Source organism: Trichoderma atroviride, chromosome 7, assembly GCF_020647795.1.
Source record: "Trichoderma atroviride chromosome 7, complete sequence".
NCBI classification, from domain to species: domain Eukaryota; kingdom Fungi; phylum Ascomycota; class Sordariomycetes; order Hypocreales; family Hypocreaceae; genus Trichoderma; species Trichoderma atroviride.
Genome location: NC_089406.1, coordinates 2,500,025 through 2,520,892, shown reverse-complemented (window position 1 = coordinate 2,520,892; position 20,868 = coordinate 2,500,025). Strand labels below are relative to the sequence as shown.

Sequence of the window (20,868 nt, the reverse complement as noted above, 5' to 3'; positions counted from 1 at the left end):
CTATTGTTAGCGTCGGGATCCGGACAGATTGTTTGAATCTCATCTCTATTTTAGGCTGTTGATGTGGCTTCTGCTTACTTTTATTCTGCAAACTTACCGTGAGATAAGGTGGTGCTGGTTGTGATCTGTTTTGTCTCTTTCATTTTGTTTTATGTCTCATTTTTTTTATCTTTGTTATTCACCATTTGCAATTCCTTCTTCTTCTGCTTGAGATAAGGCCGTATTGTCTAGTCTCCCGCTTCATCGTCGCAAAGGGCGTCGCGACTCCATTCGATTTCTGTAGAGGGACACAACAATGTTTGCAGGCCGCCCGCGTTTCGTACGCAATGGCATCATCTTCACAATAGTCCTCTTCATCTTATGGCGCTTCCAGGCCTCATCGCCATCACCATCGCCATCAACCACAGAATGGAAGCTACTAAAGCACCGCATGAACGACGGCGCGTCGCAGTTCCAGTATCCCGAGTCAAAGTCCAGCTTCGACTGGGGCGCCGTGAAGCTTCGCTATCTCCCCAGCAACACCACGGAACTGCCCAAGAAGAGTTTGCGGCCTCTTCCACGGATCCAGCACCCATTTGGACCCGAACCATCACCTGCGGCGCGGGAGCGGAGAGCGAGACTGAAGGAGGTGAAAAAGGTCGCTTTGCGGGCATGGAAGGGGTACAAAAAGCATGCCTGGATGCAAGACGCCCTGTTGCCGATTTCTGGAGGCGGAAGAGAGCAGTTCTCGGGTTGGGCGGCCACGCTGGTTGATTCACTCGACACCCTTTGGATCATGGGGCTGCGGGAGGAATTTGACGAGGCGGTGGCTGCAGTGGCGGACATTGACTTTGGAAATTCGACGAGCAACCGGATCAACATCTTTGAAACGAATATTCGTTATCTCGGCGGTCTGCTAGCAGCGTATGATTTGAGCGGTAGGGAACTGCTGCTAAAGAAGGCAGTGGAGCTGGGAGATCTCATCTATGGCGGATTCAACACCGAAAACGGCATGCCCGTCGACTTCATCAACTTCCGTGCCGCCAAAGAAGGAGGAGGACTGCAAGTCGAAAGTGGCGTCGTGTCAGCCTCGCCAGGAACGCTGTCTCTCGAGCTAGCGCACTTGTCCCAGGTCACCGGGGACATGAAATACTACAGCGCCGTGGCGCAACTGATGGATGTGTTTTACCAGGGCCAGAACCAGACGAGGGTGCCGGGAGTCTGGCCGATGAACATCAACATGAACGCCAAAGATGTGGTCCAGGGGAGCACCTTTACGCTTGGCGGCTGCGCCGACTCTCTGTACGAGTATCTGCCTAAGATGCATCAGCTGCTCGGAGGCGGCGAGCCCAAGTACGACATCATGTCCAGGACGTTTCTCAAGACGGCGGACCGACACTTTTTGTTCCGACCAATGCTGCCCAACGAGGACGACATTCTCATATCCGGCAACGTCAACATCAACGCAAAAGGCCAGCCGGTGCTTGATCCCGAAACGGAGCATCTGGCCTGTTTTGTCGGCGGCATGTTTGGCCTGGCAGGGCGGCTCTTCAGCAACGAAGACGACGTCGAGCGAGGCATCAAGCTAACCAACGGCTGCGTCTTCGCATACCGCGCCTTTCCCACGGGCATGATGCCAGAAAGGCTCGATTTCGCGCCGTGCAAGGACCGCGCCCACTGCCCCTGGGACGAGGAGTACTGGATGCTGGAGCGAGATAAGCGCAACGAGTGGAAAGAGCACCTGCCAAAGGGTTTCACCACCGCCAAAGACCCGAGATATCTGCTGAGACCCGAGGCCATTGAGAGCGTCTTTTACGCGTACCGACTCACAGGACGGAAGGAATTCCAGGACGCCGGGTGGGACATGTTTACGGCCATTGCAAAGGGCACCAAGACGGAGTATGCGAATGCCGCGGTGCTGGATGTGACGACGTTTGCGAAGAAGCCGCCTCAGGAGGACTATATGGAGGTGAGTATCGAGGCCCTTCTTCATGACATCTGGTTCGGTATACTGACAATGATTTTCAGAGTTTCTGGCTTGCCGAGACGCTCAAGTACTTTTACCTCCTCTTCACAACGCCAGACATTATCAGCTTGGATGACTATGTGTTGAACACCGAGGCCCATCCTTTCAAACTTATAAATTAAATGTCAGCTTGGATGACTGTGTTGTTGAGCACCGGGATCACCCCTTTGGGCTTATGAAATGATAGTTAACGCAGCGCAATTGTAATATAGTATACCAACGTTCAACAAGAGAGTTTTCTCATGTTTCCTTCGTGTTGAAAACCCAGAGACCGGAGCAGAGGGTCCGACTAGAATCGAAGAGGCTTCCGCAGAGGTATCAAAGCTCAACTTCTTTCAAGCTCACTCCTTTAGGAAACAAACAATCGCCATGCACTGCCCCACGAAGAAATAGAAAGTTTCAAGTTTTCTAGCGCCCACGATCAAATGCCGCTGACCACTGATTGGAGCTCGGATAGGCTTCCGTGCGAATAGATATCGGTAACGAGCGGACAACGCGTCTCCACGGCTGCTTGGGCATCATCATACTGTGTCTTTGTCGGATCAGTACAGTTGCCACCGGCTGTGCACAAGCCAACAGCTTCCGCGCTCGCCTCTTGTCAGCCAGAATGGCGTAGCGATCGGCAGCAAAGGCAAAGATGCTCTCCAGCTCCTCCAGGGCAGCATGTCATGTCGCAGGCGTCCTTTGTAAGCAGCCGGCAGCAGCAAATGCCCCAAGCACAATTCTCCGGCTATCCACTAAAGCTGCCATTTCAACGGCTCAATTCCAGCGGGAACAGGCATGGGGGCCTTGGCCGGCCGCTGAGTGGACAATTGCCATCAGCGTTCGTTCGATGCCGCCACTCCTTGACGTCAAGGCTGGAATCCCCCTGTTCAATGAGAGCCGGCCAGTATCAGACATTATTGGCGGCCAAATTTTCATTGGCCGGAGCAAGTGGTCCGATGCGCTCATGCTGGACGGGTCATTGCCTGATCCAGCCACTCATGGCGGGGTTCACAAGCCTCACGAGCCACACTAGCCACGAGTGCGCGCCACACATGGCTGATCTGGGCTATTCGGCCTGCACATCACTCTGGGCTCTGGCCTGCGTGTCCAAGCTCGCAAACTCAAAAAATCCAATCTAGCTGTCTCTGCTTAGTGGATGCAAATCACGGTGGCGAAGACCCCTGCTGCTCTAACAGTCGTGATATCGACAATCTTGGCATGGGAGTCCCGCATCCCGCCAGATCCAGGTAGATGCTGAGATGCATGCCTGACGTGAGGGTTTGACATCTGATCAATTGGGGAAAGCAACTCTGGCATGTTTGAGAGCGTGAAGCAGTGCAGCTCAGGGTGCTTCCAAAACCAGAAACCATGCCTTCGGTACGGCCTGGTCGTGCCCCGTAGCATATCACGGTACTTGCCCCAGAGCCACAGAACAGAACTGGGCACATGTAGCACCAGATAGGTGCCCACCCAGCCAAGCCGTTCCTGGCCGGCTACGCAAGGCTAGAGAGGAGATATTTGGGAAAAAAACAGGAAGTAAAGGAAGAAAGAACCGAGCCCCAGTTTGCCGGGCTCCGTTCTCCAGTGGTGACGAAGACGATGATGAAATGGGCCCCTCCAATGGGAAATAACCAACTTTTCCATCACATTCCCCAAAAGGCCGTATATAAAGATCGCCACCAACTGCCTGTTGCTCCTCCAAGCCTTGTAAACCACTTTTATTTTTATTAAAGACACATACTTGCAAATATTGCTGAACACGGGACAATACACGTGTCCGAGTGTGGATAAGTTCTGTTAATGGTAACCAGCTCAGATCCGTAAGCTACCCTTGCAACTACATTTGACAACCTACATTATACACCAGAATCTCTTTTGCTACCTATAATTTCATTTAATATAACAATTGCGCTCTTTTGCACTTCTTTGCTCTCGTTTGTGCCGTTATAATTACTTGCAACCCTCTCTCTTTTGGTTTAACATCGCCATTCTTCGCGACTGGGACGGCAGCTTACACCACAAAAAGAATCCAGCTATAAACCAAGCTCCTCACCCTGGGGCGCCTGCCTACCACTACTACTCTTCACCACCAAACCATCTACTTCAGCCGCCAACAGCGGTCTCAATCATCGCATTCTCACCACAGCGCTACCTCCACACCTTCCCCATGTATATGCGCAACATGAATCTCGAAAGCGCCATGCCGGAAGCCGCCATCGACCCACAGCTGCAGCTGCTTACGGGCAATCCAACAACAGAGACAATGCCATTTCCCTACTCTTCAACATCTTTCGAGTCGTGGAATTCCATGTTTGAGGCAATGGACAACTTTCCGCAAGCTACACAAGATCCCGGCATGATGGACTCGGATCCGTATAGCGACACGGCTTCGTCTTTCTCCTTGGGGAACGATCAAAACGCCCAGTTTCTCATGTCTCCCATACAAGGCGCATCTCTCAACCCAGATGATTCACCCAGCAACACCTCCATTGCCTCCACCTTGGAGTCTGGACCCAGCTCAAAACCCGAAACCTCGACCAACACCAACATCAATATCAATGCGAGCAACCCCAGCACCAAATCGAACACTTCAAACGCCACAAAGACCAAAAAGGGTCATCGGCGAGCTCGCAGCGCCTCGGATAAGAAGGAGCAGGTGAAGCAGCGCAACAGAGTGGCCGCATCCAAGTGTCGGCAGAAGAAGAAGGTCAAAGTAGACGAGCTCAAGGAAATGCTGGCCCGCCTGGAAGCGCAGAACAACGACCTGCGCAAGGAGTTCCAGAATCTCCGCGAGGAGGTTGGCAAGGTGAAGAGCGATCTGATCAACCACACCGAGTGCCACGACCCCAACATCAACCGCTGGGTCGAGAATGAGGCCAAGGGCTTTGTGAAGAAGCTCGTGGCAAACGAGGAGCGGCAACGCATGGAGAGCATCAGCAGCATAGATGGGAATGCCATGGCCGCGATGCAGATGCAGCCGCTCGAGGGAGTCTCCAACATGCCGCTTGGCGATCCCTACATGGGGCTGGATTAAAAAATCGACAGTCGACTCAATCACAACCTCCATCCCCGCCTCTATTTCTCGCTCTTCATCGGATGACCAACAAGGCTCGAGGGTTTCCAGCCACAAAATGCCTTTTCTCCATGCACATACTTCAACCACGGAATTTTTCTATTTTTCAGGTCTTCCTATATCAATCACACCATCTATTCACCAAACCGTCACTAGACTGCAAACAGGAGCTTTGCAATTGTTTCTAATTTTTTTTTTTTTTTTTTTTTCTTTTTTTTTTGGCCCCTCTTATTCTTTTGTCCATTTGTTCACGACAGCCCCAAGGATTGAGAAAAGAGACACTCAGAATACATATTGAGTCTTGTCTCCTTTTCTTCTAACCCTTGAGAAACGCGGATGAAAAAAGAAAAATTATGGACGCGGTATCTAAGCATATAATGTCATAGCACTGAACGGTTCACGATGCCTTTTTTCATTTCTTACCTCTTCCCTTGACCATGCATGGTGGAAGTATATAAACACTCGACACTTCACGACTTGCCCAACTCTTACATAGTACTGAGGGCCATGAAGATTCTTCAGGTTCATCTTCTTCTCCCCTTTATTTTCCCCTTCTCTCCGTTTCCTTTCCTTTCCTTTCTTTTTTTTTTTCTTTCCTTTTTTTTTTTTTTTGTTCTCATGTCTTTCCTTTCCTTTTTATTTCCTTTTATTTCCTTTCTTTTATTTTTAGCGCGGCGCAACGTCCTTTTCACTCCTTTTATACGGAGAGGTGATTTTCAGCAAGGGAGGTTGGAGTTGCACCGCTTTTGAAAAAAATGAATAGGCGTCATGAGATACCCACGGTCACGGGCGAAACTAATGGAGTTTTAGGATTCGATATGCAGCGTTTACGTTTTCCTTTTACTGTACTGCGGCGAAAGCCAGCTTTTGTTTTACCTATCAATGTAAAATAGTGTCTCTCCAATTCCCCAGATTTTTTTGTCCCACAGACAGAAAAAGATACAACAAAACGGAGCTAAATAAAAATCTTACCAAAACTGCCGCACAAAATAGCCCCAAAGTGATTCGTCCGATAGCGGCCCCACATCGCCAAAATGGCGTCAACTTGGTGGCAGATTGTTCATTTTTCTGCGCGGCAGCTTTTGCGGCCTACAAAGCGGCGTTTTTTCGAATCGCGCAAAGCTTGGGATTCCCAAGCAAATGCTTTACTCCCCCCCCAGTTCAAATCCATGCTAGATTGAAAATCACCCATCGGGTCTTCGGCGCTGGGGTCGTCGGCCTGTCGGGAGACATGATGAGTGGTGAGTTTGGGTCAAGGGTGGATATTTCGTAGCTGTTGATAAGAATGAGGGAAGTTCTCTCGAGACTATTTAGAAAAAAGCTTGTTTCCTCGGAGTGTTGTTCCTCGGAGACCTCTCATTCACTTCTTATCACAAAAAGATCCCTTCTCACTTCACTTGGTGATAAGGACCTCAGTCTCATCTTGTCATATCGCATCTATACCTTCATCTCATATATAGCCCAGCATAAGAATAAGAACAGCCCGTCAACCCCAGCATATCGGATCTCGGTCCCTCCCCGACGTCCCGCCCAAAAAATAATGGCTGCAGCACAAGCTCCCAGCAGCAACTACATGCTCGCCGGCCTCAACTGCGCCAACAATGTCCATCTCATCATCGGCACAAACCCCCTCGCCGCAGCACGATGCTCCCAGTCTCTCGGCGCCGGCGCGCATCCCGTGCTGATTGCGCCGGAAACAGCAGAGCTGCATTATAGCCTGCAGCGCAGAGTCGACGACGGCAGCGTCAAGTGGGTGCGCGCGGCGTTTAGGGACGAGCATCTCTTTGAGCTGGGCAGGGAAGAGGTGGGAAGAGTCGTCGATGCCGTCTTTGTGACGTCGGGGTCGAGAGAAGGGCTTGGTAAATACACTTCTATAAATAATACTATACATGACATGTAATCCTCACTAAAACACCATCCAGGCTCTCACGTCGCCTCGCTCTGCAAGGCCAGCCGCATCCCCGTCAACGTCGTCGACGCCCCCCCATCTCTGCACCTTCTCCCTGCTCTCCACCCACAGCGACGGCCCCCTCCAGATCGGCGTCACCACAAACGGCCGCGGCTGCAAGCTCGCCTCTCGCATCCGCCGCGAAATCGCCTCCTCGCTGCCGCCCAACCTGGGCGCCGCATGCGATCGCTTCGGCGAGGCACGGCGGCGCATCCAGCAGTACGACAGAGCAAACGGCCTGTCCAGCTCCGCGACGCTTGGAGAGCTCGACGACTCGGTTGACCAGAGCGCGCTGTTCAACAGGCTCGTCACCGAGGAAGATGCGCGCAACAGGCGCATCCGCTGGCTCAGCCAGGTCTGCGAGTACTGGCCCCTGAAGAAGCTCGCCTCCGTCAGCGACGACGACGTCCACCGCCTGCTCGAGGCCTACGCCGTCACCGCAGAGGAAGACGTCGCAAAGCGCATCCGAGGCGGCGACGGCGACGGCGACGGCGACGGCAGCCCATCTCGGCCGCTTGGCAAGATCATCCTCGCCGGCAGCGGGCCCGGCCACCCAGACCTGCTGACGCGCGCAACCTACAACGCCATCCAGGCCGCCGACCTCATCCTGGCCGACAAGCTCGTGCCCTCGGGCGTGCTGGACCTGATCCCGCGCCGCACGCCCGTCGAGATTGCCCGCAAGTTCCCCGGCAACGCCGAGCAGGCCCAGGAGGAGCTGCTGGCCGCCGCCCTCGCCGCCGCAAAGGCCGGCAAGACGGTCCTCCGCCTCAAGCAGGGCGACCCCTTCATCTACGGCCGCGGCGGCGAGGAGCTGGCCTACTTCCGCCAAAACGGCTTCTCCGCCGCCGGCGCCGTCACCGTCCTGCCGGGCGTCACCAGCGCCCTGAGCGCGCCCCTGTTCGCCGCCATCCCCGCCACCCAGCGCGACGTCGCCGACCAGGTCCTCGTCTGCACCGGCACCGGCAAGAAGGGCAAGGCCCCCGAGCCGCCGGAATACGTCCCCTCGCGGACCGTCGTCTTCCTCATGGCCCTCCACCGCATCGTCGGCCTGGTCGCGGAACTCACCACGCCCGTCGAAAACGACCACTCGTCAGAAACCACCGCCCCTTCAACAAGACCCCTCTGGCCCCTTTCCACCCCCTGCGCCGTCATCGAACGCGCCAGCTGCCCCGACCAGCGCGTCATCCGCACCACTCTCGCCCACGTCGCCGAGGCCATCGAGACAGAGGGCAGCCGCCCGCCCGGCCTCCTCGTCGTGGGCCGCTCATGCGAGTTTCTGCACCCTAGGGAAAAGGGTAGGGCGTGGACCGTCGAGGAAGGCTTCAGGGGGTTGGAAGACGTAGGGATTGCTACGCAGTTGACGGGGCTAGGCTTAGCTGTTGGAGAAGCATAAAAGTCTCTGGAGAAGGTGGTATGATATGAAAAGAGAGAGAAAGACAAAGAGGAGGAAACGTTGATATGGGGAAATTATGAGACTGGAATGGTTTGAAGGAGGGTTGAAGGCGCAACTGCCAAGATCGATCTGCATGACGGCGTTTCGTTGATTTTTGTGTGTGGTGCATAAAGACTGACAATCACACCACAGGCTGGCTGTTTGGATTAGCTGTTTTGATTTAGAAGCGGGACATGGCAGGGCACTATTTTTGTATATTTCAAGGAATATCTGATACAAATAAATATTCATCGCAAGAGAAACAAGTAACATGAAGCATTTCTAGTCCATCTACATGGCAAATAATAGCTGATGTTTCATCTTTTACAAGTTTATAGTCAAGGAATGTTGAATCACGACAAGTTAAATCAAGTAAATGCATCACTATTGGAGAATAAAGTAGGAACAAAAAAAAAAGGAATGTCAGACCATTTTCTCCGAGATGCTATGCTATAGAAACAAGATATAAAAACACAACCATTTGCGCCGGTTCATGGTTTAAAAAGTGTAAAGAAGAATGGTGGAGGAGTATGCAAATTCTATATAACGTCTGATACGTCCCTCTGTAAATGGTATAAACCCCCGCTTGGCGGCAGATCGCAGATCAAATATATACAAGTCGAATGGTATGAGAAAAGAACAGTCACCTCTTCGCCGGCAAACTCCTCGGTTCCACATCTAGGATAGGGAAAAAAATGCCATTTCATAGCGCCCAGATAGTAGTATATGCATACACGTAAATCACCAAGTGAAACTTTCTTCAATGAAATCAATCACCGTGTGGCCTTGCACTGACCGAACAGCGCCTCGTACATCGTCTGCCAAGGCACCGGGCCCGCACACGCTAACCACCATGGCACCAGTCTGTTCCTGGACTTCCTTGGCCAGCAGTAACGGGACGTTGGGTCGTCCGGGGAACATCTTGACGGTCGAGCTGGTGCTGGCAATATCGCGAGGGTTTTGAGGCCGTGTGACAAACACTTGGATGCGGAGGATGTCTTTGCGGTTGGGAATTCGCAGGATCTGGTCCATGAATGGGCGCACCCACTCTAGGGATTCATACTCCCGGATAATCCAGACAAGCGTAACTCGCCGCGTCGCAACTGTGCCGTCGTTGTAGCCGTTGAGCAGGTGTCGAATGTAGGAGATCTGATGGGTGATGCCTGTAGAGCCGGCAAATAGAACTGCGTGGCCGTAGGAGTCGAGGCTGTGGTGTCCAGCGTACGGACCTTCCAGCGCCGCCTTCATTCGAATCCCTTGCTCTGAGGCTCTGACTGTGTTGAAGAGCTTTCGTGTCATACCAGTCTGGGCGCCGATGAGGAATGATACCAAAGTGTAGGCACTGTTGCGGTCCATCGCGGTGAGAGGCTCTTTCTCGGACGCAGGCAGGGAGTGTTGGACCTCGTGCTCGACCCAAGCGATGGAAAAGGGGTGGCTCTCCCATGCGTTGACGCCCCAGAAGCGAAGATAGGCGTGGGTTCCTGGCTTGATGTCAACATATCGCGGCAGGCGGAAAGTGACTCTCGTAACGTCGCCAGGCATGGGTTCACACAAAGCATCTGCAAAGCCCTTGTCGGACCAGTTGACCCACGCAAGGCGGGCAATTCGAGCAAGTCGGTCAGCTACCCAGAGTGACACAATGGTAATGATCCAAGACAGCTGAGGAAGGCCACCTGGGATGCTGGCGGTAGCGCAGTGGATCCATGTACAGGCGAATGTCACGGCGGCAAGGAGGATGTGAAGGTTGAGAAACGTCTCGTAAAAGGCGTGTCGGAGAGGCGAGACGGCCTGGATGAACATCAGCAACAGAACCAAAGTGCCAAGGCCTCCGGATCCGAGAAACGGGCTGTGGGTCACGGATTTCCAGGCACCGGCCCATCCGCTGTTAGCAACGCTCGGGATGGCCCAGGCAATGGTGTGGATGAGGATCTCGATAACAACAATGCGGCCCATCCATCGATGCAGGAGGTTGTATGTGTCGAAGCTGATTTGCAACAGCTTGATCAGAGGGTTGTTTCGCCCCGCCATGATGATCAGGGGAACCATGTTGACAAGGCCCAAAGTGCCGGCTCGGCCTCGCAATTCGGCGCAAAAGGAAAAGTAGTTTGCTTGAGTCCAATCCAGGATGAACATGTACGCAATGTTACTGGCGAGGTACAAGATGAGGAGAGTAGCATGAAGCCGTGACGGCAGGGTGCCAACGTTGATGGCAGATGAGAAGCGGAACTCTCGGTTGTGGCGTTTGCCAAACAGGGGAGCATATATCATATGCTTCTTCATGCCCGGCATCCAGCTCCATTGGGATATCTTCCAGTAGCCCTGCTTCTCCCGCGGCACTGACATGGCCGATACCTGGCGTAGCTTGGCCCATGCCAGCTCTGCTAATCTAATGAGTAAGATGATGACACCAACGGCTCCCAGACTGATCCAAAGTAAGTCTCTAAATAGGTTGTTCTGCGTCTGGTTGACACCATTTAGTGCTGTGGTATAGGGTGCGATTGTTGGGTTGGGTTGTACCTCTGAGCTGTCCGACGACCTGACCTGCAGCACTGATGTAGGTACCAGGGACTCGATGCCACCAGCGAACCGGCGCGGATGGTAGTCCATGCTGCTTTTTCTGGTCTTTTTTTTGTTTTTCAACGAGGCTTAGTTTTCGTCGGAGGAGGCAGGGAGGCAGGATCAAGAAGTGCAAAAGGCTGAAAGTAGACAAGCCGTAAAAGAGTGAACGAGCTGTCAACCAAAAAAGATGCTCTTTGGCAATAAAAAAAAAGAGTGTGTCGGCCGTGTTCCAAATGGCGCCACCCAGTAGCGAGATGGAGGCACGGACGGTCGGAAGAAAGGACAAAAAAATCGATTGTGTCACACTCCAATGTTGAAAAGCATCCTGTGCGTACAACGATGAAGGTGGGAAAGGAAGAAGAAGGTTTGAAGGGGATGAAAACTGGTTCAACGTCGAGGGTGAACAGAAGCGATCAGTGGTGCAGGGGTCCCAGAAATCACCCGTCGCTGAGTGCGGGCAATTTTGTGGCTCGCTCTACTCCGCAGCGGTAGCCAAAAATTGCTTCCAGAACGGCCACTCGGCTTCGGGTTAATTCAGCCAAATGAACCGGTCCAAAAATTGCGATTGTTTGCTTGCGAGATTCGTTTCGTCTCGGGGGGTGCTGACGCGCGGTTGTGGACCCGTGGATATTGAATAGTGCAGGAGATGGGGACCCAGGCAAGGACCAGGAAGAACCAGGAACTCGAAAAAAAGGAAAAGCAGTAAAATGGAGAGGCGACCCAGGCCGCTATGCTTTTTGGTATGTGCGTGTCTTCTCCTTTGGTTGTGTTTGTTTATGCAGTTTCGTTCACTCGGGCGATCAGATGCTGGTATGCGCGTGGCTGTTACGGCAATAGCGGCCACAATAGTTGAAACGCCAGAGTCGCAGTAGTCGAGCCGATCCCGCGCCAGGGGTGTGTGATTGTGACGAGTGAAAAGAAACAAAATAGATTGCAAGCAGCTCTTCTGAGTGTTTCGAAGAGATGGTCGATGACGCCGACAGTCACTGGGGTAGTGGAAATGGGTGCAAAGATCAAAGATCAAAGGTCAAAGATCACAGGCCTCTCTGAGGAATGATGCAAAGGAAGGTGGCTGATTAAATTGCTTTTTGCTTCCCTGGAGAAGGGAAAAAAGGACGAGCGAGCAGGTGAATCAGACGAAACGCAAGACAAGAATGAATGGACGGGGGCGAGCCAACCACGCCGGAAGGGAAAGACAAGAAACGATGATGAAGACAAGAGTTGGGCGAGGGGAGCAGGGAGAGTAAAAGGATCAATGGTTCGCCCTGGACTGCGCACATTCCCCCCTGATGGCCTCGAGATGGCATGTCCAGTGTCTGTACAGCGATCAATGGCTGCCCGACGTTGAGGTTGCGGGCTGGTCCAGGGCGCCGGGGTGCTAGGCTGTTAGCGCCCCCCCTGCCGAGCGTGGGTCCTGAACGGGTCGATGACAGCGCCCCTGCAGCCTGTGGCCCCGCCCAGAGAGGGCCTAGAGAGGGGTTCCTCGGCTGGCTGCCAGTGGCTGGCGGCCACTAAAAACGCCAGCTGGCTTTGTTTCCTGGCGCGGGATGCAGGAACCAAGCAGGGCAACGACGCCACTGCGAGCGCTGAATCTGCATGCTGGAGGTAGGTATTGTGGAGGAGTCTGCAAAGATATCAAGTAAGAAAATGCAGCGACGCCATGAGTTTGGGTTTACGCTTAATTCTGACGATCTTTTCCTCTAAACCGTTTTCCCTTTCGTCCTATCGCCAGAGCACAGCATAGCACGATCAATGTTGATTATCGTCTTGTTTCACAGGTACTCGGTATCTCTTATCGAGTGGCTGCCAACACACGTGCCCGATGCATCTCCTACCTTGAGCCCAAATCAGGCTCTCTCTCTCCATCGCTGACCAAAAAAACTGCCTAAGTACCTGACTGCATCATTTTCTCCCTCTTCCAGCCTCGGGCAGTTACTTGATCCAACCACTGATAGGCCATCAACGCCCGTCCCTCACGCTCTCGACTCGAACGGTGGACTGCTCGGGGCTGCTCGGGAGCGCTATGCAGGGATTCGCTAGACGCAGAGAAGCGTGCTGCATGCCCAAGCAACCACCAACACGGAAAAGCTCCATCTCAACGCCTTTCCGGGCGCCGTGGTTGGCTGCGACGCTACATTTCAGATGCTGGGGCTGGCCGGCCAGATACGCCATTTGACTGGCCCATCGTGTTTCTGAAACAAGCCACCCGGCGGGCCCTGCATGCCATAGCAGAGCCTAGTTCAGGGGGGCTAGCAATTCTCGTCTTTTGTTTCTTTACGACGTTCTACTGGTGCCATTATTGAACACCGAGGGAGCAGCAACACGAGGGAGTGGCAAACTTGAAGGCTCTGCTGGCCACTGACTGACTCTCCATTCCGACCAGATGCGACGCGAGAGGTTGGGATGAGCAGCCAGTCAGAAGCTTCAGCCCGCCAATGGACATTCAGATCTGCGGAGCGCTATTACCGCCAAGGCATTTCTCAGCTTCAAGATCTACTTGTACGCCAGCATGCCAGGAGAGCCCAATAACTGCAAACGTTACACTGGGCGCTCAGATGGTGCTATTGATTGTTCCCCGCGCAAGTAATCTCTTGCTATCGCACATTACCACTTCCAACAGCACAGAATGGCATGAGCAGATACGCACATGGCATGATACTCGAGGGCATAAGGAGACATTTCTGTTCTAGAATGTCGTCATGTTGCCCCTTGCAATCTTTGGCCTGAACCTGAAAGGCAGCTAAAAGGCAACATCTCTCCAGGTCGGCCTGTTCAGTTGCTGGGAATAGATATTAAAATATATTGCGAAAGATTACTCTTAAGATTGCGCACGAGCATCCTCCCCACTCAGGCATGCCTTGCCAATACTGGACCGGAATTTCTATACGATAGTGGAATAGCAGGAGGGGAAGATGCAAAAAACGTGGGCGAGCAGAGTAAGCAAGATGCTAGTGGGAAAAAGAAGAAAAAATCATTCCATCATCGGGACCGGGCGCCTTTAGCTGTCACAGAAAGATGAAGCCAAGGCCATCTTCATCTACTGCCAGGGGTCAGAACTTGCTCGAAGCCCCACGGCTCTCTCGGCGAACTACCCGATGAAGCGACAGTGACCGTCACGAGCATCTTGGCTCAATCACAAATAAAGTAGTCTCAAAGTAACAATTGAATCTTGGTCAGCAGTGGCTCGACATTCAGGCTTCATGTCGTGATGACTGTCTCACTTCTGACGACAGAACACTCACAATCAAGTCCGCAATCTTACCTGCTCGACTCCGCCATTACGTGATCTGGACAGTGCAGAAACTGTTTGCAGTCGACCTGCAGTGAATAGATGCAGGCGGGTGTATGCGCGGTGCTGACATTCCACTTGTTAGCTCTTTGTGATGTGAATTCCACCTGCAGGTTGCTATTATTAGCTTGAACAATTGACGGCAATCGATCAAAGGTGAATTACATGCAGCTGGGACAAACACAGAGCCACATGGCCGATGCTTACGTAGCTCACCGAATGCTCAAAGTCATGTGACCTTGAACTTGCGATGATCAGCACCAGCCACATGGTTTGCGCCACCAGCCACACGTGCTCCTCAGGCAGAAAAATTTCCGGGCCGGCCGCCGTTCACAGTGACGCCAGCCGACTATGCCCGGAATTTTCCAAGCGTGGTATCACGAGCTCGCCCGTCCAATATTTGTCGCATCGCCATTGAGCTCGCCACCATGGGTGCCCAAGAGTCCAAACCCCAAGGTCATTCATGGAAGGTGTATGTTAATCCACTGATTTCTCTTATATGAAAAAATCCACCTCCCTGCGGCCGCATTGGTTAGCTGACGACGTAAAATTTTATATCAAAACAGCTCAGGACCTCCCAGCGTCTCTCTACCGGTCCTAGAGACGCTCCAAACCAGTCCTGAAGTACGCCCTCGATTCGATACTCTGTAAATTCACCGTATGCCAAAGATAAACTAACATGGCGATTAAATCCAAGACCGATGCGTCTCGCAGCAGACTAGTCGAGCAGCACATCCAGGCCCGCGTTGCCGAGGAGCTCAAGAAGCTGCACAAGAAAGAATCCGACGCCCTGAAACTCGCGCACGACAAACTCGCCGACCTTGCATCTTCAGACGCCGAAGACAAGGGCCCCTCACGCTATACCGTCGGCAAGGAGATCGAGGCGCTAAGCGGCAAACTCGAGCAGCGAAAGCAGGTGCGGGAACTGCCCGAGGGCGTGGAGATTGCACGAAACAACGTTATCCGATGCTTGAGAGAAAACGACAGGAAGCCACTAGTCTGCTACGACGAGGTTGAGGCGTTCAAGGCGGAAGTGAAGAAGCTGGAGAAGGAATGGATTAACAGGGTGACCGCATAAACCTGTTATAAAGAGATATGAAAGGGATTTTCAGGGTCAATTGCGGAATGGGAAGAAAAGAGAAGAAGAAAGCGGAAAGGACGGGCATATAGACTCATAATGGCCGTCAGTGGTTCAAGCACTGGCCAAACATTGGAGAGCGAGCGGGCTGGAACAGAGGCGTATATATGTGTATACTATGGCAAAATTGGCAGCGGTAAAAGCTGCATGCATGGGAGTTGCAATGTATGACCAAGAACAAAAAAGAAGCAAAATTCATTCTATTCAAAAGAAGCATCCATTTGCAAATCTACTATATCTGTATCTTGTGATGCTGATTCCTTCTTCCCAGCTTGAAGCGCTGCTTTCCTCTTCAGCCCTTCTGCTCGCAGCCTCTCGCGCCTAGCCGCAGCATCCTCCCACTCCTTGCCCTCGGGGTTTAATTTCTTCGGTGCGTTTGCCGAATTCGGTTCCAGTATGGCCTCTTTCAGCGCTGCTCGGAATCTCTCTATCCGCTTTGTGTTCTCTACGAAGCGCTCGTTGGAGATTTGCAAGAGCATCTTGAGATACTCCGGAGCAACTATCCGTCGACGCTGTCCTTTTGCATCTTCGTAGCCAATGAGTGATTCGAGGCTTAAACCCATGGAGCGGATGGCAACCATGGGCGTTGTCTGGTCGCCAGATGGAGATGTGATGTTGATGGCGCCAGATTCTCGGAATCCTGCTTGTAGGGCGCATCTTAACAGAAGCTGGGCATGGCCAAGTGAAGCAGTAAGAACATGAAGAATCTTTAACGCATTCGTCAGTCAGTTCTATTTACAGACGATATCCTTTCAGGTGATAGGAGGCCACTCACCATGGGCTCAAACTTGAAGTGTATGAGTCTCCTCTCATCGCCGGCGTCATGATACATCTCAAGCCCATCTGCTGCATCAGGCAATCCCAATTCCTTCATCCAATCCAGATATCCCTCGCCTCCATCGGCCTTGGGATCATGAGAGACGTACAGCCATGTTCCCCCCCGCTCCCTTGCCCCCTACTCTTGCAACTTGCTCACTCTCGCCATTCTCTGCGTCGCCAGTTTTGGATTTTCGACCTTCAAGAAAGACACTTGCACGACCCGCACAGCTACTTGTCGTCACATATCCTTCAGCGGTGTTGATTTCGTCAATGAGATATCGGATGCCTTCGTCAACGGTGCCCTTTGGTGATGCATCAGAATATTCTGCGTCAGGAACAGCGAGCTGCTGGAGAATTTTTGCTTTTTTCTCACAGAACGCAGCAGAAGGCGCACCGAGGCTCTGCATTATAAGTAGATCAACCTGAATGATGAAAAGGAAGAAAAGAATGAAAGGAAAAATAAAACTCTATTATATGCCTGCTCTACTCGGAGTGCAAAAGCGTGTATATCGCATAGATTATCGAATTGACTGTACATACATTTTCACATTACCCTGGAGACGAGAAAAAATGCTGATAATGCTCTATCAGTATTTCGCTGCTAGTCCCGTGGACCGCTGTCAGACGCTTATCTACGGGGCGCCGCGCGGGGCACTCGGTGGCTCAAAAAAACGTGTTCTAGAAACTCCAACAGTGCTGACTCCAGCGACGATTTCTTTTTCAACTTCAGTCACAGTGGCAACGGCTTTTATCAATGAATTACTCTTTATTTGCTCCCGCTCTCTACAGCTAATACGGGCATGTGATGCCATCTTTTGTCAGCAAACCTGCTCGGTCGGGGAATTCTCGGGATAAGATGATTGAACGCGCAAAAACAGATAAAATCAAGCCAAACGCCTTTTCCATGAATGTGTATCCTAGAGGTTGAAATCCCTCCGTCAAAAATGCTGGCCCCTCGATGCAACTCCTTTTGAAATACTCCAATCGCCAAAAAAAACCATTAAAGGTCGTCATGTCATAACGAAATTTATATCCTGAGCGTGCCTCGCCACAGAGGAGCACGACACGCGGCACTCAAGCCTCATGAGACAGGGGCAGTTTTGCTCTCCATTTGAGTGGCAATCTCAGAGTACTTGGACTTCTTGTTATGGATGCCGCACTCGGTCTTGCTCTGGCCCTTCCACCGGCCGGCGCGCTCATCCTCTCCCTCGCCAACGGGCACGGTTGAGTGCCAGTCACCGACGGACTTGTAGCCTTGGTCGAGCAGGGCGTTGTAGGGGACGTTGTTCTCCTTGATGTACTGGTTGACCTGGGCAAAGGACCAGGCAGCCAAGGGGTTGATCTTGACAATGTTTCTCTCCTCATCAATCTCGATGATGGGGATAGAGCCACGGGCGGCACCCTGGGATCGTCGACGGCCATTCAACACGGCAGCGACCTTGAGCTCATCGTATGCTCGCTGGAGAGGCTCGACCTTGACGATAAAGTCATACATGTCGCCGGCGTTGTGGTAAAACTTCTCTCCGTAAGTCTCCTCAAGCTGCTCAGCACTCTCCATGCCGTCGGGCTTGAAGATGTGGATGGGGACATTGGGATATCTCTCTCTAACGCGGTCGACCAGGTCATATGTCTCCTTGAAGTGATATAGAGTATCAAGGAAGATGAGGTCAACAGTCCGGGACTCTGGGTTTTCCTTCTGGATCTTCGACAGCATGTCCATGGTGGCGAGGCCGGTCAAGCCAAATGCCGTCGACTGGTAGAGGTTGGGGAACATGATCCTGCAGAACCGAAGGATGTCCATGGGGTGCATAGACTCCATCTGCTCGTTGAGGTACTCAATGTGAGACTTGCTGAGGGAAATAACAGGCTTCTCTGTTCGTGGTGACGGAGAGTAGTCGGACTGGCCGGATGCATATCCAGACTCGATGTCGTTGGGGTCAATCTTCTCGTGAGTGTATGAAGGCTGAGCCGCCGCTTGCTCCATGATGACGGACATGATGGCAAGAGAGTGTTGTGTCGATTGTGTGGAAAGTGGAAGACGGCCCTTGGATTGGGCAAAAGACGAAGCAATTGGGCGGATTTGCCTGACGACCAGTATGTATCCACAACTGCGATGCGATGAAGAGATGCAAGTGGCTGATACTTTCCAGGACTAATGAGAAGAGCGTGCGTCACTGAGCAGAAGACGGTTGCGGTATGAAGCAACTATGGAAGCAGAGAAAGAAAAGATGGCTTGTTTTATTATTACTGAAAATCCTGGGGGAGCACTCGTTTTGATATGAAAGGAGGGATTCCGGGGGGAATCTGTGGCCTTTCTTTACCAAGCCCGCCCTGACTAATTCTCCTCCCGGGCGAAGAAACCAATGATGGCGAACGAAACAGGCCCCCGTCCAATCTACCAGGCCAGTCCCCTCGGACCATCGCTCACGGAAACAGCAGAAAACGAGCCAAATTGCATTGAGCACGCGCCTTGGAAGCTCCTTAGGCGTCTGGCGTTGAGTCTAGGAGCGATCACGACATCGACGCCAAAGCTTCCGCGATGTCGAGCCAAGGCCTCTGATTGGCTGAGAGCGGGGACCCCAGGCAAAAGATTTCAGTATCATGGACAAGGAATCTCACACAATTGCTCAGCACTTATTCGAGTAACTTCTACTTGCGAGGGCTCCATTATTGCAAATACTGGGGCTGCGAAGGGTTTTCCGGGGCTTTGTTGGCTTAGAAATGGAGGTGGCTGCCGGAGATGGAATCGCAAAGGAGGGAGGGAATGATCTCATCCGATATGACGAAAAGGATCTGGAAGATAATCGTCAAGGCTCGTCATGGACTGGGAAACACCAAAAAGGACTAGAAATGGGGGGGTATAAGAGCTGCTGGAGATATGGATCAAACAAAGACGACTCTGGCCAATTTTTTGCTGCAAATATGATGCCATCTCGGTGGGCAAGCGGCTCATTTTGTGCGCCTTCGGGCTGTCGGCGGCTCTGAGGGAGTCGGGACCCGACGGCCGTTGGATGATTAGATTTGCACCTTAACCCGATTTTATGGGTCTTGGTGTGGATCGTTGCGAGGACCCGAGTCGGCTCGTCGCTCGACGGCATCATTGGAGAGCTTGAATATTGGCTGAATTGGGAAGGATGTTTTGCTAGCGAAGGTATGCGTCAGCTCGCGAGACGAGTTGCTTTATTAATAACTGCGGAAGAAGCTATTGATTGCAGGCAATTACACACAGTCTGCAAGTGTGAGGGGCATGCTTCTGCTCTCTATGCGCTGTTTTACAGAGGACTAGCTACTCATTCCTGTGATGCAGGAAGAGCCGGGATTGGACGGGGTCGTGTCCCATTGCTGCGAGTTGCTGCGTCTTGCAGTACTTGTCACTGCCTGCCTGGCTTATGCCATGCATATGTACTCGTACCATCGTACGCAACCGCGGTAGGACACTAAGCCCTTTTGCCCATTTGCAATGACATGAGTGCAACTATACGCCGTGAACGCCGATCCGGAGATACTGCTCATCCTTTTCTATACGCTCTCTGAGCTGCCCGCTCTGGAGCTCCTCCACATCCCACGCCGACCAGATGAAGCGACCGTGCAAAAAGGCCGCCTCGTCTGAAGCTGCCCACACGGCAACCGAGGAGGGGAGACTGACTGTATGACAAAGATGGTTAGCCCACAAGTCATTTCAATGACGCAAAGAAGAGATTTTCGAAAGTGATGGGCAGGTGGGGATCCTGTCCAGAGATTTGGGTATACAACGTACTATCATCCCAGTTCAAAGAGCGCTCAGTGGCGCCATGGCTCTTCGCACCAGGGCTCAAGATGGCCCCCGGGTGAAAGTTGACGATTTGCATCTTGGAAACTGGAGTGTCCCGCGCAAGTTGCTGGAGCAGGAGCACGCCCGAATTCTTGGTGAGTCCATAGATCTTGGTCGTCTCCCCAGCGGGCCAGTCGTGGATCGCAGAAGTCGCCACGTTGACGAGGTATATCTGCGGTTGGCATGGTTGTCAGCGAACCGCATGTTCGAAAAGAAGTGAAGCTTGGATATACGCAGAAATCCCCACTATTTACCTTTTTATCGCTCTTTTGCTTCCAGAACCGTTCGCTATAGTGGTTGAGCGAACGCACATGGACAATGAACTGTTCCCAGATTGCCTCCCATCCGGCATTCCACATCGAAGATGTCGCTGCAGAGCCCGTAACAGCCGCATTCAAAACGAGGACATCCACGTGAACGCCCTCCGCCTCAAGAGAATCCCACAAACTGTCGATGCTCTCCGGCTTGTTTGGCAAAGCAGCTCTCCCTTCAAACTTTGTTTGTGATTCAGGGCCCGCCTCTTGAGCGAGCTTTGCAGCCGCCGCCTTTTGCTTGGCCTCTTCTCTGCCGACGATGATGACCTTGTCGGCTCCAGCTGTGGCAAAGGCGAGGGCGATGCCGTAGCCGATGCCCCCACTGCCGCCGGTGACGAGGACCGTCCGGCCGGCCTGGGAGAGGGCGGGGCGAGAGGGCGAAATGGCCGGGTAGGAGGATTTGTGGGTTTTGTCGGTGATGGAGATGACCCGGTAGGGGATTAGGAAGCCGTCGTTTGATGTGGCTGCCATTTTTCAGTTATTGCTGGGTTGCAA

The 20,868-nt window shown here is 52.6% G+C and overlaps 9 protein-coding genes across 9 annotated transcripts; 4 read left to right on the top strand and 5 right to left on the bottom strand.

The window, feature by feature from the left end:
- Window positions 1-295: 295 nt before the first annotated feature.
- On the top strand, window positions 296-2,127 carry TrAtP1_012847 (uncharacterized protein; the record flags this gene model as incomplete). Its single annotated transcript, XM_014088272.2, has 2 exons — window positions 296-1,948; window positions 2,008-2,127. The coding sequence occupies 2 exons, from the start codon at window positions 296-298 to the stop codon at window positions 2,125-2,127; spliced, it is 1,773 nt and encodes a 590-aa protein (XP_013943747.2).
- Window positions 2,128-3,583: 1,456 nt separating this feature from the next.
- On the top strand, window positions 3,584-5,234 carry TrAtP1_012846 (uncharacterized protein). The gene is made up of 2 exons (XM_014088317.2): window positions 3,584-3,810; window positions 4,017-5,234. The coding sequence occupies exon 2, from the start codon at window positions 4,158-4,160 to the stop codon at window positions 5,022-5,024; it is 867 nt and encodes a 288-aa protein (XP_013943792.2). The 5' UTR covers window positions 3,584-3,810; window positions 4,017-4,157; the 3' UTR covers window positions 5,025-5,234.
- Window positions 5,235-6,603: 1,369 nt separating this feature from the next.
- Window positions 6,604-7,293, top strand: TrAtP1_012845 (uncharacterized protein; the record flags this gene model as incomplete). The annotated part of the gene is made up of 2 exons (XM_014088550.2): window positions 6,604-6,922; window positions 6,986-7,293. The coding sequence occupies 2 exons, from the start codon at window positions 6,604-6,606 to the stop codon at window positions 7,291-7,293; spliced, it is 627 nt and encodes a 208-aa protein (XP_013944025.2).
- Window positions 7,294-8,797: 1,504 nt separating this feature from the next.
- Window positions 8,798-12,625, bottom strand: TrAtP1_012844 (uncharacterized protein). The gene has a single exon (XM_014088343.2). The coding sequence runs from the start codon at window positions 11,048-11,050 to the stop codon at window positions 9,185-9,187; it is 1,866 nt and encodes a 621-aa protein (XP_013943818.2). The 5' UTR covers window positions 11,051-12,625; the 3' UTR covers window positions 8,798-9,184.
- A 2,029-nt stretch (window positions 12,626-14,654) lies between these two features.
- On the top strand, window positions 14,655-15,635 carry TrAtP1_012843 (uncharacterized protein). The gene is made up of 3 exons (XM_014088325.2): window positions 14,655-14,763; window positions 14,858-14,915; window positions 14,989-15,635. Exons 1-3 carry the CDS (start codon window positions 14,720-14,722, stop codon window positions 15,367-15,369), a joined length of 483 nt encoding a protein of 160 aa, XP_013943800.2. The 5' UTR covers window positions 14,655-14,719; the 3' UTR covers window positions 15,370-15,635.
- Window positions 15,630-16,303, bottom strand: TrAtP1_012842 (uncharacterized protein; the record flags this gene model as incomplete). Its single annotated transcript, XM_014088549.2, has 2 exons — window positions 15,630-16,136; window positions 16,205-16,303. The coding sequence occupies 2 exons, from the start codon at window positions 16,301-16,303 to the stop codon at window positions 15,630-15,632; spliced, it is 606 nt and encodes a 201-aa protein (XP_013944024.2).
- A 37-nt stretch (window positions 16,304-16,340) lies between these two features.
- TrAtP1_012841 (uncharacterized protein) lies at window positions 16,341-16,655 on the bottom strand (the record flags this gene model as incomplete). The annotated part of the gene is made up of 1 exon (XM_066115698.1): window positions 16,341-16,655. One exon carries the CDS (start codon window positions 16,653-16,655, stop codon window positions 16,341-16,343), a length of 315 nt encoding a protein of 104 aa, XP_065971797.1.
- Window positions 16,656-17,329: 674 nt separating this feature from the next.
- TrAtP1_012840 (uncharacterized protein) lies at window positions 17,330-18,244 on the bottom strand (the record flags this gene model as incomplete). Its single annotated transcript, XM_014088548.2, has 1 exon — window positions 17,330-18,244. One exon carries the CDS (start codon window positions 18,242-18,244, stop codon window positions 17,330-17,332), a length of 915 nt encoding a protein of 304 aa, XP_013944023.1.
- Window positions 18,245-19,723: 1,479 nt separating this feature from the next.
- On the bottom strand, window positions 19,724-20,844 carry TrAtP1_012839 (uncharacterized protein; the record flags this gene model as incomplete). The annotated part of the gene is made up of 3 exons (XM_014088547.2): window positions 19,724-19,893; window positions 20,006-20,231; window positions 20,314-20,844. The coding sequence occupies 3 exons, from the start codon at window positions 20,842-20,844 to the stop codon at window positions 19,724-19,726; spliced, it is 927 nt and encodes a 308-aa protein (XP_013944022.1).
- Window positions 20,845-20,868: the final 24 nt, after the last annotated feature.

What these genes read in the sequence shown, in the direction of transcription:
- TrAtP1_012846 (XM_014088317.2), top strand. Translation starts at nt 4,158, where the DNA reads ATGTATATGCGCAACATGAATCTCGAAAGCGCCATGCCGGAAGCCGCC.
- TrAtP1_012843 (XM_014088325.2), top strand. Translation starts at nt 14,720, where the DNA reads ATGGGTGCCCAAGAGTCCAAACCCCAAGGTCATTCATGGAAGGT. An exon ending in CAAGGTCATTCATGGAAGGT is followed by an intron (nt 14,764 to 14,857) that starts GTATGTTAATCC and finishes ATATCAAAACAG; the next exon opens with CTCAGGACCTCCCAGCGTCT. An exon ending in CGCTCCAAACCAGTCCTGAA is followed by an intron (nt 14,916 to 14,988) that starts GTACGCCCTCGA and finishes ATTAAATCCAAG; the next exon opens with ACCGATGCGTCTCGCAGCAG.
- TrAtP1_012844 (XM_014088343.2), bottom strand. Translation starts at nt 11,050, where the DNA reads ATGGACTACCATCCGCGCCGGTTCGCTGGTGGCATCGAGTCCCTGGTA.